The following is a 15,964-nucleotide window of genomic DNA, read 5'->3' as shown; positions in this document are numbered from 1 at the left end:
CTACTTTGATAGGGACGGTTTTGCTTGTTAGGAGTTTCAGAAAAAACTGAGCAGTACAAGGTGGGCAGAATTTTGGGCAATGCCATTGAAGGAAGTGTGGAACGCAGATCCAGTCAAACTGCTGAAGAGAACATAAGGAGCAGATCAGGCCGAAGGAACTTCAGCAAAGCATTGTGTAAAACCCAGGTGAATGTTGAGGAAGATTCTTGCAGTGATTAATATAGATTGGGAGATGAGGCATTTGCAGAAAATCTGGTAACAAAATCCACCCTAAGAATTCAAATTACTGTCAAGTACTCCAGATTGATCCCCAGGTTCCCAATAAAGGACTGGACTTTACAGGGACTTCCAACACTTCCAGGCTACTCTGAGTAAGAATACATATTTTATTTAGATTTATTTTAATTTTTGTGTTACAAATACTACTTTTTAACCCTAAGTTTTCGGTAGATGGAAAATTGAAGAGGCAGTGGACCTTCATAAAATTATTTGTGATTTTATTGCTAAATTGGTATCTTTTCAGAATTAATAGGGTGATTTGTTGGGGCAGTTTTTGTTGTTTAGTTGCTCCTAAATGATTTTAATTTGTTTACTTAAACAATTGAATACTTGCTAATTTAAGCAATGCCTTTTCATCCAATTATCTTTTTTTTTCTCTTGTCCTAAGAATGGTTAACACCCTGAGGTGTGATGTCCTGAAATTATACTTTTAGGGGTGATTACTTTTGAATGACATGATGCAATGGATGTACACTAGATGCAAGGCTTAATGATGTACATGTTAAGCCTTTGCAAAGTTAGTCGTTGAGACCAGATTGCACAAGATTTACATAATAGTTTGGCTTGCCATGTCTTTACGCCACATTATGCAACTTGAGCATCCTACGTCCTGGACGGTTAGAAATAGATTACATAAATTCATGACTTATGTAGGTTGTTTGTAAAGTAATCTTTCCAGCACCAAAATCCATGGTGACTATTCGGAGAAAGTAGTTGTTTTCTACTATGGCACACACAGCCACAACCATTATTTGCCTTTGAAGTTGTTATTGTGGCACAAGGGGCCTAAGATTATTCTGTTTTTCCCTTGCATACTGTTTTTTTCCTTTTTTGCTTTGTGAGTAACAGACATGATACAATTATTACGGACAGGGGGAGAGAGATAAACTGAAACCCACAATTCCCTTCCCTTCTGACTGTAATCAGGTGGTTTATTTTTGAAAAGGTATACGTGTGTGTTTCTAAACCCCATTAGTTTGTGGTCAATTTAAAGGTGCCAACAGGAGACTCCTGTGGGTTTAAACAAAGAATACTATTAATTCACACACACCTTCTCACTACCCCCCCAACCCCACCCCACCAAACCAGAAAGGTCCAAGTGCTACATCAGTCACACACCATACACTGCAGAATGATGCAATTAAAGAAGATAGTGCACTTATACAAGTATAAACCAAACAAACAGTTAGAAGTTCATGTATCTTTGCGAGTCCATCGAAGAAGGAAGCTTTTCCCACTCTTGAAGTGTAGTTCGAATATGTTCTGATGTTGGGACCAGATATCAGGATTACCAAAGGATTCATAAGACGTAGGAGCAGAAATAGACCATTCGGTCCATCGAGTCAGCTTTGCCATTCAATGGAGATCATGGCTGATCTGATAATCCTCAACTCCACTTTCCTGCCTTTCCCCATAGCCTTTGATTCCCTTATTGATTAAAATCTGTCAATCTCAACATTGAATATACTTAATGATCTTCTGCAGTAATGAGCCTACAGCCCCCTGCAGTAAAGAATTCCACAGATTCACAACCCTCTGAGAGAAGAAATTCCACCTCATCTCTGTCTTAAATGGGTGACTCCTTACTCTGAGATTATGCCCTCTGGTCCTAGACTCACCCACAAGGGGAAACAACCTCTCAGCACCCACCCTGTCAAGCCTCCTAACACTCTTGGGGGTAGAGTTTTCCTGTTGGTGTGTGGGGACAGGACCCGCACGCCGACGTATAAAATGGCGAGCAGTGACATCAGGCGAGCATCCCGATGTCACTGCATGCCATCTCGATATTTAGGTAGGTGGGCGCGCAATGATCTTTGATGCGCGCCCACCATTAATTTATGGGCCACTTAAGGCCCTTGAGGCACCAATTGACGGCGATTTTTTGGGGCCCGTGCAATCTTTAGATTGTCACAAGGGCACAACAGGTAGGCAGGTAGGGGACATTTGTATAAACCTCATCCACGGGCGGGATAAGAGGACTCAGCGGGGATTGCGAGTGTGCTCTGTCAAATATTTGATTCGGAAAATAACTGATACCTGCCTGTGTGAGCTAAAATACTTCAAAACGCATACCAACTGTTTGTACAGGACTCTCAACCTTCAGGTCAGCACTCTGCAGTGAAGAATCATTTTGGAGTCTGCAGGTTTCAGGAAGCCTTCCCTTAGCCTCGGAATGGGAGTTGAACTCTGCACTGGAGGCATCTCCTCTGAGGAAGAAGGGAGAGCTAGAAAGGAGAGGAGGCGAGGAGTGCACATTCAACTTCCATTCAAGCCACCTTTGGGAGGAGCGGCACAGGCATAAGGGGTGCAGGGCCAAGAGGTAGCCCAAGGCAGAAGGGGCAGCAGAAGATGCCACTATCTTGCTGCCAGGGTTTACAGGCAGCGAAGCTGCTACCTCAATATGTCCGAGCTGAAGGACGCTCTGTCTCTCAAGGGAGACAGTCAACTATATCGATCAGATGATTGGGCCTGAGATCTCTGCTAACTGTGTGGGTGGACACCCCATGCCTGTGGCTCCAAAGGTCACAGCTGCCCTCAACTTCTATGTCACTGGCTCCTTCCAGGGGTCAGTGGGTGATCTTTGAGGTGTCTCCCAATCAGCTACCTCCACTTGTGTCAAGCAAGTTACAGACGCTCTGTTCAGGCGTGTATTGACTTTCATCTGCTATTGTTGGGATCAGGCAAGCCAGACAAAGCGAGCTGGAGGCTTTGCGGCCATTGCTGGCTTCCCCCGCGTTCAGGGTGCTATAGACTGTACACATGTGGCCATCAAGGCGCCAGCAGGTGAGCCCAGTGCCTTCGTCAACAGGAAGGGCTTCCACTCCAGATAGTGTGTGACCACAGGATGCAGATTCTACAAGTCTGTGGAAGGTACCCAGGCAGCTCCCATGACACCTACATCCTCAGACACTGCCAGATGCCGGGGCTCTTCGGTGCTCCGGCCCGGCTGGATGGATGGCTGCTGGGTGACACCTCATGACCCTTCTCCGCCATCCAAGAACAGAAGCTGAGCAGCGGTATAATAGGCACCATGCCTCCACAAGGGATGTAATGGACAGAGCCATTGGCCTTCTCAAAATGCGCTTTCGATGCCTGGACCGTTCAGGGGGCGCACTCCTGTACCCCCCAGATCGTGTCGCTGATAGTGGTTGCATGCTGTGCTCTCCACAATCTTGTGCTGGAAAGGGGCGATGTTATGGACAAAGAAGATTTAGAGACAGTGGCTGCGACTGCACACGATTAGCCCAGTAGTGAGTTGGAGGATGAGCAACACAGGGAAATGCTGAGGGTGTAGACGCTGACCCAGGCATACTCCAGGGAGGCAGGGACACCCGGGAGTCTTTAATCTAACAGACTTCAGCTGGCACACCACGTATCCACCTCCACCACAAGCCTAGGCGGCAGGCTCTGTACTCGATTCCTGAGTGCTAAATCTGCCTGGATAGGAACATCAGGGCCTTGTCAATAAAGCTGAATGTCCCACAAAGCGCTCATAACATTATTGGTAACCATCCACCTGCAGAAGAAAAGAGGCACCCTCAGCCATGGTGACATGTCTGAATTTAATGGTATAACAAAAGGAACTTAAGAAAACAAAATGACAAAGGTGTTAAACATCACACCAACTCATAAAGACCTCATTGTGGGCCAACACAAAAGCACCAGTGCTAAACCCATGGTGTGTCTAAGGTGCATTATGTTTACGCTTTCGGGTGCTACGTCTTGGTGTTGGCCCCTCGCTGGGACTGGCATCTGAGACAGCCTGCTCACTCTGCTGTCCTGTTGGCCTTGATGACTTTGACAGCCATCTTCTGGCCCGTGGAACCTGTGCTGGCCCCGCCTGGGAGGAAGCTGCCAGTTCCATATCTGGCATCTCCCCAGTTGTCGCAGCCTCATCGGATGCAATGGTCACTGACAGAGGAGCTGCCGTCCTCATCCAGAGCGCCCTGAGACGAGCTTGCAGAGACAACAGGCAAATGTTGCGCCAACATGAGGTCACTTCGGACCTCCCTGCTCACCGTGTATGTATAGGCACCGAGCTGGGAAACTTGGCGCCCAGACCATTTCCCAAGCTGGCACTGACCAGCTGAGGTCAATGCTGATGTGAGGGCTTGCTGGTCCGAGTGCATTTCCAGGAAGCCCTGATTGGTCTCCTGGAGGAGCCTATCCACGAGAGTCGCCGCTCTCCATGGAGGAGGCATGGCGCTCGGCCATGAGGCTCATTGCATCGGTGATGGTCCGCGTAGACTCCTCCGCCACAGACACTAAGCCAAGCATAGCCTCATGTATCTCCACCAGATGCTCCCGCACATCTTGCTGCATTTCCTGCGTTTGCTGCATCATGGACGACTCCAGAGGCACATCATCAGCCTTGGACTGAGCATATGCCTTTTCCCCTGCAGTCCTCCAACTGCTGGCGCCATGAGCACTCTCTGTCTCTGCCCGCTCCTCCAGCGTTGGTGAAATGCCCTCACCGCTGTGCCCTGGAACACTAGCCAATGATCAAATTCCCACCAAGGTGCTAGTACCTGTGCTGGTGCCTGCCTGGCAGAGATGGTGTGACACTGGTGAGTCCAACAGGGCCCTCAAGTGTGAGAGGGGGCCCCTGTGGCTGCTCCTCCCGGCCCTGCTCCGCTGTTGCTGAAAGGAGACAATGTCAATGTGCATCCCTGTGTCCCGGGTCATTATGCGCTCATCATTCCATAAGCAATGGTCAAGCCACGTTGCAAACTTCAGTCACTGAACATTCAGCACTGCCATGGCTGTTGGGAGAACAATGGTGACCTCAGTGCTGAACAAACGTACCTGCCCATGGCACCCCAGGCTCACCGACACCAGTGGACCTGGGCACATGGTGCATCTCCAGATCCAGGGCCTCTTGCTCAAGCTGGGTAAGCATTGCCACCTGGACCAGCCCTTACCCGCTTGGCGGCATTATGTGCATTCTTCTCTTGAAAAGGAGAGAAGAGCATTGATTAGTTCTACTTATACCTGGATTCTCTTCACAGCCAGCCCACCACAACCAGAGTGGGACATTGCAGAGCTCCAGTGCCTCCTCACCCCACTGCTGCCGAACACTCTCTCAAAGATACCAGGCCTGTCCTCCCATTGGCCAAATGCTGTCTACATCACATTTGGCACCACCTTCCATAGCAAGGAGGTACAAGCACGTGGAGCACAGAGGACAGCAGATCGATTGGTGCCATGGCATCTTGAAGCTCTCCTCCAAGCATATCATCACCCTGACTTTGACATGTCCTGGAGTTCCAGCACTGCGCCTAGGTGCAGTTCCTCCAGATTGCCCCCAGAACAGTAATGTGGGTCTCAGTGTACCACGTGCTGTGGGTGTAACACCCATCTATTCACCACCCTCTCAGGGTGACCCTGGCATGGGCAATATCTGCTGGTCCACCTAGCGAATGACACATGCCATCAATGATTCAATGAAGCCGCTACACTCAGACTTGAGGTTGGGGGGGGCACCGGGTGGGGGGGAAAGCCTACTTGCTGGGTTAAGTGACCAATGCCAAAATGGTACGCACCCTTTCCAAATGCAAGAGGTTGTTGAAACGCTTGCGGCACTGGGTCCACATGTGTCGCACCACGTCGTGGGAGCTCATGACCTCTGCAACCTCATCCCAGGCACGCTTGGTCATATGGGGGGGCCTCCTCCTCCCATCCTTGGGTATAGGGACTTCCCGCTGTGCTGCCACCTCCTCAAGGAGGGCAGCAGGGCAATCATCCGAAAAACGAGGGGTGGCGATTGGGTCCGCGCCTGCGCCCGCTCTGCCTGCCTGACAGGCAGAAAATTCTGCCCTATGTGTTTCAATAAGGTTGCCTTTCATTCTTCTACATTCCAATGAGTACAGGCCCAACATACTCAAATCTCTCCTCATACGAAAATCTCTCCATATCTGGGATCAACCTAATGAACCTTCTCTGGACTGCCTCCAGTATATCTTTCCTTAGTTAAAGGGACTAAAACTGTTCACAGTATTCTAGGAGTGGTCTAACTAGTGCCTTGTATAGTTTTAGTAAGACTTCCCTATTTTTATACTTCATTCCCTTTGAAATAAAGGCCAACATTCTACTTGCCTTCCCTATTACCTGCTGAACTTGTATGCTAGTTTTTGCGATTCATGCACGAATACCCCCAAATCCACCTGTGCCACAGCTTTCTGCAGTCTTTCACCATTTAAATAACATTCAGCACCTATATCCTTCCTGCCAAAGCGCATAACCTCACATTTCCCCACATTACATTCAATTTGCCAAGTTTTTGCCCACTCATTTAACCTGTCTATATCCCTCTGTAGACTCTTTGTGTTATCCTCACCACTTGCCTACCCACCTATTTTTGTTTCATCCGCAAACTTGGAGATAGTACATTTACTTCCCTTATCCAAGTTATTCATATATACTGTAAATAACTGGCCCTAGCACTGATCCCTGTGGCACTCCACTGGTTACAAGTTGCCATTGTGAAAATGCCCCTCTTATCTCAACTCTATCTTCTATTAGCTAGCCAGGCCTCTATCCATCCTAATATACTACCCCCAACACCGTGGGCTCTTATCTTTTCAATCCTCTGGGACTTTTCAAGACTCCCAGGATTCTTGGAAGATTACGACCAGTGCATCCACTATCTCTATAGCTACTTCCATTAAAACCCTGGGATGCAACCCATCAAGTCCAGGGGACTTATCGACCTTTAGCCCCATCAATTTCCCTAATACTTTTCCTCTAGTGATAATTTTTGTATTTATTTCCTTCCCGCCTTTTGCTCCTTGATTATTTAGTATTTTTGGTGTGCTGTTCGTGTCCTCTACCATGAAGACTGATGCAAAGTATTTATTCAACTCCCCTGCCATTTTCTGGTTCCCCAGCTTCATTCTCTAAGGGGCCTATGTTCACTTTGGCCTCTCTCTTCCTTTTTATATATTTAAACAAGCTCTTCCTGTCCATTTTTATATTACTTGCTAGCTTACCCTCAAAGTTCTTTTTCTCCCTCTTTATTGTTCTTTTGGTTATTTTTTGTTGGTTTTTAAAACTTTTCCAATCCTCCGGCTTACCACTAATTGTTGCCATGTTGTATGTTTTTTCTTTCAATTTGATGCTATCCTTAACTTCCTTGGTTATTCATGATTGGGTTTACCTCCTTCCTAGCATCTTTCTTCCCTACTGGGATATATTTATCTTATGAGTTAGGAAGTACTTTTTAAACATCTGCCGTTGTTCATCAACCGTCTTTTCTGCTAAACCCCTTTCCCAGTCCACTCCAGCCAACTCTGCAACAAAACCAGAAAATGCTGGAAAAGCTCAGTAGGTCTGACAGCATCGGTGGAGAGAGAAACAAAAGTTAATGGGTAGAATTTTCTGCCTCCCAGGTGGGCAGGCCTGACCCAATCTCCGGCGGCCGGGGAGCCGAAGCCCGCTGGAGAAGCGGGCCCCGCCTCCAATTTAAGTGGGCAGTCCAATTAAGGCCCACCCAGCGTGACGTCTGCCAGAGCACGCATCTTCCTGAGGCTAAGTGCTGCCTCAGGGAGATTGCTGACAGTTGTAAAAACATTAAAAGTAGAGAAAAAAAAATCCTTAACATGACCCGCTCATGTGACATGTTCATAAATTTCACTAAGACCTTATTAAACATTTTAAATCCCTACATGAAACCTCATCCCACCGGTGGATGAGGTTTCATGTTTTTCCTAGTTCCTGCTGGGGCTCCTGGCCTGCCCACCAACCTTAAGGTTGGATGGGCAGGTCCTTTAATTGTTTTAATGATCCTTTTGATGGCCTCAATTGGCCATTGACAGGTCAGCAGGCCCGCAGCTGATTCTGCTGCGGGCCCGCCTTCTTGAAATTTTAAATGAGGCAGAATGACGCCAGGGGTTCCCCCCGATGTCATCCCGCATCATTTTACGCGTCAGCAAGTGGGCCCCGCCCTCTGCCCGCTGATGGCAAAATTCTGCCCAATATTTCAAGTCCATATGACCGTTCTTCAGAGCTCAGCCAACTCTGCCCTCATTTCTTTGTAATAACCCTTATTTAAGTTTAGCACAGTTGTTTCTGATCCAAGTTTCTCACTCCCAAACTGAATGCTAAATTCTACCATATTATGGTTGCTGTTTCCTAGGCGATCTTTTAGTCTGAGATCATTTATTAAACATGCTTCATTGCACATTACCAGATCCAAAATGGCCTGATCCCTGGTTGGATCCACAACATTTTGTTCTAGGAAACTGTCCCGAATATACTCTATGAATTCTTGCTCATGGCTTCCTCTGCCAATTTGATTTTCCCAATCTACATGAAGATTAAAGTCACCCATAATTAATGTACTGCCTTTTTTAGATGCCCCCATTATCTTCTGATTTATTCTGTCCTACAGTATTGCTATTGTTAGGAGGCCTATAGATGACTCCCACTAGTTTCGTCTTCCTCTTGTTATTTCTTACCTCCACCCATATGGATTTTACATCATCTGATCCAAGCTAATTTCTTGCTATCATACTTATTCCATCCAGTACTAACAAAGTTACCCCATCACCCTTTCCTTCCTGCCTGCCCTTTTCAAAGGTCACGTACCCCTGAATATTTAGTTCCCAGCTTTGGTCTCCTTGTAACCACATTTCTGTAATGGCTATAAGATCATACCCATTAACCTCTATTTGTGCCATTGATTCATTTATTTTGTTCCGAATTCTGTGTGCGTTTAAGTAACGAGCCAATAATTTTGCCTTTTTAACATTTTTTCCCCCTTTGACTCTATTTGCTGCTTTTTTTTAATGTTTGTACACTCGGTCCCTTGCTGTCACATTCTTGATATCATTACCTAAATAGCTGCCCTGCAAGGCTGTCATATCCTTTTTGTTTTGTAACCCTACGTATCACTTTTCCAGAACCGTCCCACCACCACCCCCCCTCCCTGGACTCTATTGAGTTTAAAGCCCTCTCTACAGCTCTAGTTATTTGATTCACCAGGTCACTGGCCCCAGCACAGTTCAAGTGAAGACCGTCCCACCAGAAAAGGTCCCTTTTACCCCAGTACTGGTGCCAATGCACCATGAACTGAAACCCATTCCTCCCACACCAATCTTTCAGCCATGCATTTAACTCCTTGACTTTATTTCCCCTATGCCAGTTTGCCTGTGGCTCAGGTAGTAACCCCGAGATTATTACCTTGGGGGGTTCTACTTTTTAACTTGGCTCCTAACTGTTCAAATTCTTTCAGCAGAACCTCCTTTCTAGTCCTACCGATGTCATTGGAACCAATGTGAGTGACGACAACTGGATCCCTCCCCTCCCAATCCAAGTGCCCCTCCAGCCCTGAGGAGATGTCCTTAACCCTGGCACAGGGCAGGCAACACAGCCTTCGGGACTCAACGTTCACGGCTGCAGAGAACAGTATCTATCCCCGTAATTCTACTGCCCCTACCACCACTACGTTCCTATTTCCTTCCCCCACTTGAATGATTCCCTGTACCACAGTGCCATGGTCAGTTCGTTCATCCTCCCCGCAGTTCCTGCTCTTGTCCACACTGCTTGCAAGAAACTCATAACCGTTGGACTTTTGCAGGGGCCGAGGCTCCTTGAACGCTACCCTGTGCGTCCCCATACCTGCCTCACCTGCAGTCACACCCTCCTGTCCCTGATCACAGTACACATTTGAATTGCCTAATCTGAGGGGTGTGTCCGCCTCCTGGAGCAAAGTGTCCCGGTAACGTTCCCCCTCCTTAATGTGGCGTAATGTCTGCAGCTCTGACTCCAGCTCCTCAACTCAGATCCGAAGTTCCTTGAGTTGCAACACTTAATACAGATGTGTTCACCCTGGATCACCTTGGTGTCCAGCAACTCCCATATGCTGCAGTAGCAACATGTCATTCGTCCTGCCATCGCTAATGTATTTTATTTATGAATTAATTACTCTTGTATCCCTGCTCTTTACACTTGAAAAATTCCCCGCTCTTTACAATTTATTGTAATTAATTTTTACACCAGTATCCTTCAAAGAAAAGAATGTTCAGGTCATGAAGTCAGGCACTCGTGGCTGTTGTGTCAGGGGTTTCAATTGCTTTATTGGTGTACTTGGAGCTTTGGAATCTGGCTAGGAAGCTTTTTAAAGCCTCTGTTCTTAAAAGGCAAAGGCCTTTCTCTGCAGCTGTTGTATTATCAGTATTATTCTGTATACAATGCCTAGTCTCTCCTGAGTTTTGGGATAAAAGGATTTCAATATCAGACAACCAGTTTCGGTCACATGACCAATGGCCATTGATATACCATCACAGTATCTTTACAGTGCAGAAGGAGGCCAATTCTGGTCACACGACCAATGGCCATTGGTATACCATCACAGTATCTTTACAGTGCAGAAGGAGGCCAATTGGCCCATCGAGTCTGCACTAGCTCTCTGAAAGAGCATTCCACCTGGTCCCACTCCCCTGCCCCAATACCTTGCACATTCTCTCTTTTCAGGTAGCAATCCAATTCCCTTTTGAATACCTCGATCAAACCTGTGTCTACCACCCTTTCAGGAAGTTTGTTCCAGACTCCAACCATCCTCTGAGTGAAAACATTTTTCCTCACATTCTGGATGCCCTGGACTTTTTTTTCACATGTAAATATGATCAAATAATTTTCTGATGAAATCTATGTCTACAACAATAACAACTTATATTTTTATAGTACCTTTAAGGTAATGAAAATATAACACTGAGCCACTTAAGGAGATATTAGGTCAGATGACCAAAAGCTTGGCTAAGGAGGTGTCTTAAAGGAGGAAAGTGAGGTAGAGGTGGAGAAGTGTAGGGAAAGTATTCCAGAGTTGGGGACCTAGGGTAACTGAAGGTACAACCACCAATAGTGGAAAAATTAAAATTGGGGATGCAGAAGATGTCTAGCTAAAATGTTCCTCTAATAATCCACCTCAATTCATAGCAGATCTGATTCTCAGCAGGTCCATAATAGGTTGAAATTCACTGCCTTTTCATTTACACTTTTATAATGTACCTGATTTTAAAGTAAAGTTGAATACTCAGTAGGAAGAAAAAAGTCAATTTTCAAAAAGAAAGGAAACAATTAAAAGTGTAAGATATTCAGACAGCTTTTCAAGGAAGAGGGAGAGTGATTACATTGCACTAGAAAATTTACATATTCAGTGGCCTCACCTTTGGAAGCTATTTGTTCCCATGATTTGTTGGTTAATTGTCAATTAGGAAGAGAAGCAGGCCATTCAGCCCTTTGAACATGTTCCCTGTGAAGATCCACGGTACATTTTACAAAGCTAAAGGTGCTATGTAAGTGCAAGTTGTTGCTGATTAATCACCTTATGAATACATAATAGTGGAATCCACATATAGCCCAAGAACTGTTCAGACATACTTATGAAATGAATGTTGGGGAGGAAAAATTCCCCATTTGCCCCTCAGAAATTACTGTGGGATTAAGGATCCCTCATCCAAACTATGGTTCACGACACCCCGAGGTGCCGTGAACCACAAATCCTTTCAAAGCTACCCTGACTCCATGAAAACTGCAGAGAACTATTCCTGTAATGGAGCTGGCCAAGTCAAGCGTGCAGGTAGTGGCATGTGACAAAAACCAGCCCACACCTTTGAATGGCACTGGTAAAAATCCCCCAAAAAGGTTGGGAATCCAAGAATCGGGCCCCAGCTGCCATTTTCACCCCTCCATGGAGTTTCCCCAGTTCCATGAAAATCCAGCCCATCAGAGAAGGTGACCAAAAGCATGATCAAAGGGATAACTTTTCAGGATTTACTCAAAGGAAGAGAGAAAAATAGAGAGGTTTAGGTATGGAATTCCAGAGCTTAAGGGCTAGGAAGGCTGGAGGAATAGCTGCCAATGATGGAGAGAAGGCACTTAGCAATGAGCAGGAGCACACAGATCTCAGAGGATTCTAAGAAGAGTCATACGGACTCGAAACATTAACTCTGTTTCTCTCTCCACAGATGCTGTCAGACCTGCTGGGTTTTTCCAGCATTTTTCTGTTTTTATTTGTTTTCCAGCATCCGCAGTATTTTGCTAGAAGGTAGAAGGTGGTCTTTCACACTTGTGGATAACTGATGTTATCAGCTTTCTTTTGTTTCACTGCAAATGACATAGCATCATCAAACTCCTAGACTTGTGTTTTGGAGTAAGCTTCACACAGTGGCAGGTGTAAATTCCACAAAGGAATGCTGTCTAGGCATGTCCATTCAAGGGGTGACCCTCCCCAGTATGATTTAAATTGGGACTTTCTGGAAGTTTGATAGTCTGGATTGAAGTTGCAACAGCCACCTGACCTGCTTGGCAGCCATCTTAACAGTTCATCAATACCCAAATTTAAATAAATAAAGGCACCACAAGCTTTCTTATGAACATAGTCCATATGACTCTATTTGTTTAGAGGTTGTTGCTGATATATTCAGCCCTGGTTCAAGGTTGAAACAATAAGGTGCTAAAGATGCCAGGTCTCAAAGCAGCTGTGAAGTAGTCTGGTTACGAGGGATGTAGGGAGATTACTGTCACTACCAGGCCTTCAGATTGGAAATTTCATTTAATGCTGGTTAGCAAGAGTTTTTGAGATGGAGCAGGAGGAAAAAAAACACTTTTGTAATAAAACTTATGAAAAAAAAACTAGCATGGCCCACAAAGAACCTGCACTAAGTTTCATTTCTGCAGATCTGAGATAGCTGAAGTAGGCACTGAGGCTGAAAAAATATTAGAAAGGCTTAACAGAAGAAAGCAAGCTCCAGACTTTACACTCTGATCTCTGAAAGAAGGTGGGATTTCTGGACAGAACTAATTGGACGGATTTACAGAAGGGCATCAGCAATTACATAATTTTAAATATTTATTTATGAATTATTTGATTTTACATGATATGTATTAGAAATAAAACTTCTAAAAACGAATCAGAAAAATATTGCTTGAGAAAATTGGCTTGTTTTCTGACAGCTGTTCATTCTGGATAGGTGGATTGAGGGAAAAATGTAGTTTTGCTGGTAGCTTTAAAAAAAATTCAATGAATCCACATGATTAACCTGACTGGCTATTTGAGTTAATTTGAAAAATTGTGACACATGATTTTGCATGCTATGGATGTATTTAGGTTGTATGCTACAGATTGAAGATGGGGTGCATGCAAGACTTTTCATTACACACAACATTTTCTAACTTTTGTTTTAAGATGAATATTCGTTATTCTTGCAGATTTGCAAAGACCTGCTAAAACTAATTCAGTGGAATCCCTGCAGGAGATGTTGATGTCTGATTCTGAAGGCAGCTATGCTGGTGGAGTAGCCAGTCCCAGAGAGTTAGCTTCACCTGATTTTTCAGCTGGATTCTGCCAAGAGAAATTGGAGGTCTGCAAACTATATACAGCACATTGTTGATGACTATGATAATTATAGTGCAACACAAAAACATGCTAAAACACTCCGGTCTTGAGCCACTTTACAGCTTTGGGTTGTTTTGGCAGTCCTTCTCTATTTCCCTAATTTCCTGTTGTACACTGTCCTTTGTCATTTGTTACAGCTGTTCACTATCTTACTGACTATCTTTCATCATTATTGTATTTTATCCGATGTGAATACTGCTATTTTATTAAAATTTATTCTTTATTAACAAAGGAAATTTAAGTGTATTTGAAGTGAGTAACTTTTAAACTTTTCTGACAGTAATATGAAACCTAAATCAAATAAATATTGCAGAGTTGGTAGGGCTTTAGTCAAAGTGAATCAAAAGCATATAAATTGCAGCTTCTAGAATTGATGTTTGCATAAATTTACCTGTTTCATAAAACTTCTAACCTTTTTAAGACTGTCAGCAGTTTATATTTCTATCTACATAAAAATGTAGATGGCTTTCCTCACATGTTAATTAATCAAGTTTAGCTAAAAAACAAAGCAAATGCTATAAAATATATATGAAACTAATGTTGACAATTTTTGCATTGTATTCAATATATTTTCTAGGTATATTTTCATTAAAGCCTAAATAATATAGTTTTCTAATACCTGGAACTGATCTATATGATAATTACATTTAACCTTTTTTAGCAAAACATTTTACATATAATGTTCGATTACACTGCATTAGAATTATAAGTGCTCAAGTAATTGTACAAATCAAATAACTTGATATGTAGCTAGTGATTGGCCAGTGTATGGCATATAATTTTAGTAGGTTTTGAGGCATAATCTGGTATGATTTATTTACGATGAATCTTATAGCCCAACTCTCACTACCTACCATATGAGCTGTACTCTGTCACAACTTACAAAATTGGTTTACTTTAGGCTAGCCCAGGAAATTCTTGCCTCCTTGAGTTTGTAACTGTTGGTTTGTAACTTTTCAGCCAAAAGGATTGACCTCCAATCACAATGACCTTCCTTTGTGCTAGCTACTTAGGAGTTATCCCCCTGATTCCCATTGACTTCAGTTGGTGACAGACACAAATGAGCGCTGCTTTGATATAAAGGGCAGGCGCTCTTACCTCGCCTCTGGAATTCAGCTTTAGTGTCCATGTTTGGACCAAGGCTATAATGCAGTCTGGAGTCAGGTAGTCCTGGTGGTAACTCAAACTGAGCATCATTGGGCAGATTATTGGTGAGAAAGTACTGCTTGATAGCAATTAATGATTTTTATTTTTGTTGCTAATTGAGAGTAGGCTTTTATATTAGTATAAAAACAAAAAAACTGCAGATGCTGGAAATCCAAAACAAAAACAGAATTACCTGGAAAAACTCAGCAGGCCTGGCAGCATCGGCGGAGAAGAAAAGAGTTGACGTTTCGAGTCCTCATGACCCTTCGACAGTCGAAGGGTCATGAGGACTCGAAACGTCAACTCTTTTCTTCTCCGCCGATGCTGCCAGACCTGCTGAGTTTTTCCAGGTAATTCTGTTTTTGTCTTTTATATTAGTAATTGGCAGAGTTAACTACGTCCTACTTTTTGTGGACAGATATACCTGGGTAATTTTCCACTTTGTCAGGTTGATGCCAGTGTTGTTGTACTGGAACAGCTTGTCCAGAGATGCAGCTACTTCTGAAGCACACGTCCTCAGCATGAGAGCTAGGATGCTGTTAGGACCCATAGCCGTTGCTGTGTTTAATGCACTAATGCTGAAACAGACACTAATGTTCTTATAATTAAACTTGTAAAATCTGGAATAAAAGCAGAAAATGGTGGCAATGCTCGGCAGGTCAGGCAGCATCTGTGGAGAGAGAAACAGAGTTAACATTTCAGGTTGATGACCCTTCATCAGAACTGGGGAAAGTTAGAGATGTGGTAGGTTTTGAGCAAGTAAAAGGTGGGGGAGAGGGGAAAAAGGGACAATATAAAATAAGGGGTACAACTCTACAGGATGTGCAGGAGCAGAGGGGCCTGGATGTATATGTGCTCAGGTCATTAAAGGTGGCAGGATAGGTGAAGAGAGCAGTTGATAAAACATACAGTAACCAAAGCTTTATGAATAGTTGCAAAGAGAACAGGAGCAAGGAGGTTATGCTGAACTTGTATAAGACACTAATTGGACCTCAGTTGGAATATTGTGTACAATCCTGGGTGCCGCACTTTAGGAAGGATCTGAACGCATTGGAAAGGGTGCAGAAGAGTCTTACTTCACTTATGAAGACAGATTGGAGAAGTTGGGAGAGTTCTCCTTGGAGAAGAGAAGGCTAAGAGGTG

General features: G+C 44.4%; 1 protein-coding gene across 7 annotated transcripts in view; it reads left to right on the top strand.

The window, feature by feature from the left end:
- ibtk (inhibitor of Bruton agammaglobulinemia tyrosine kinase) overlaps positions 1 to 15,964 on the top strand; it is a 152,190-nt gene that overhangs the window by 110,379 nt on the left and 25,847 nt on the right. For all 7 annotated transcript variants that reach the window (XM_041187928.1, XM_041187927.1, XM_041187931.1 and 4 more), the window contains one exon: positions 13,489 to 13,640. In XM_041187928.1, coding sequence (XP_041043862.1) covers positions 13,489 to 13,640 — 152 coding nt within the window. The remainder of the gene's footprint in view (positions 1 to 13,488; positions 13,641 to 15,964) is intronic.

The sequence above is a fragment of the Carcharodon carcharias genome, chromosome 5 (assembly GCF_017639515.1).
Source record: "Carcharodon carcharias isolate sCarCar2 chromosome 5, sCarCar2.pri, whole genome shotgun sequence".
NCBI classification, from domain to species: Eukaryota; Metazoa; Chordata; class Chondrichthyes; order Lamniformes; family Lamnidae; genus Carcharodon; species Carcharodon carcharias.
This window is presented reverse-complemented; position numbering and strand designations above follow the sequence as displayed.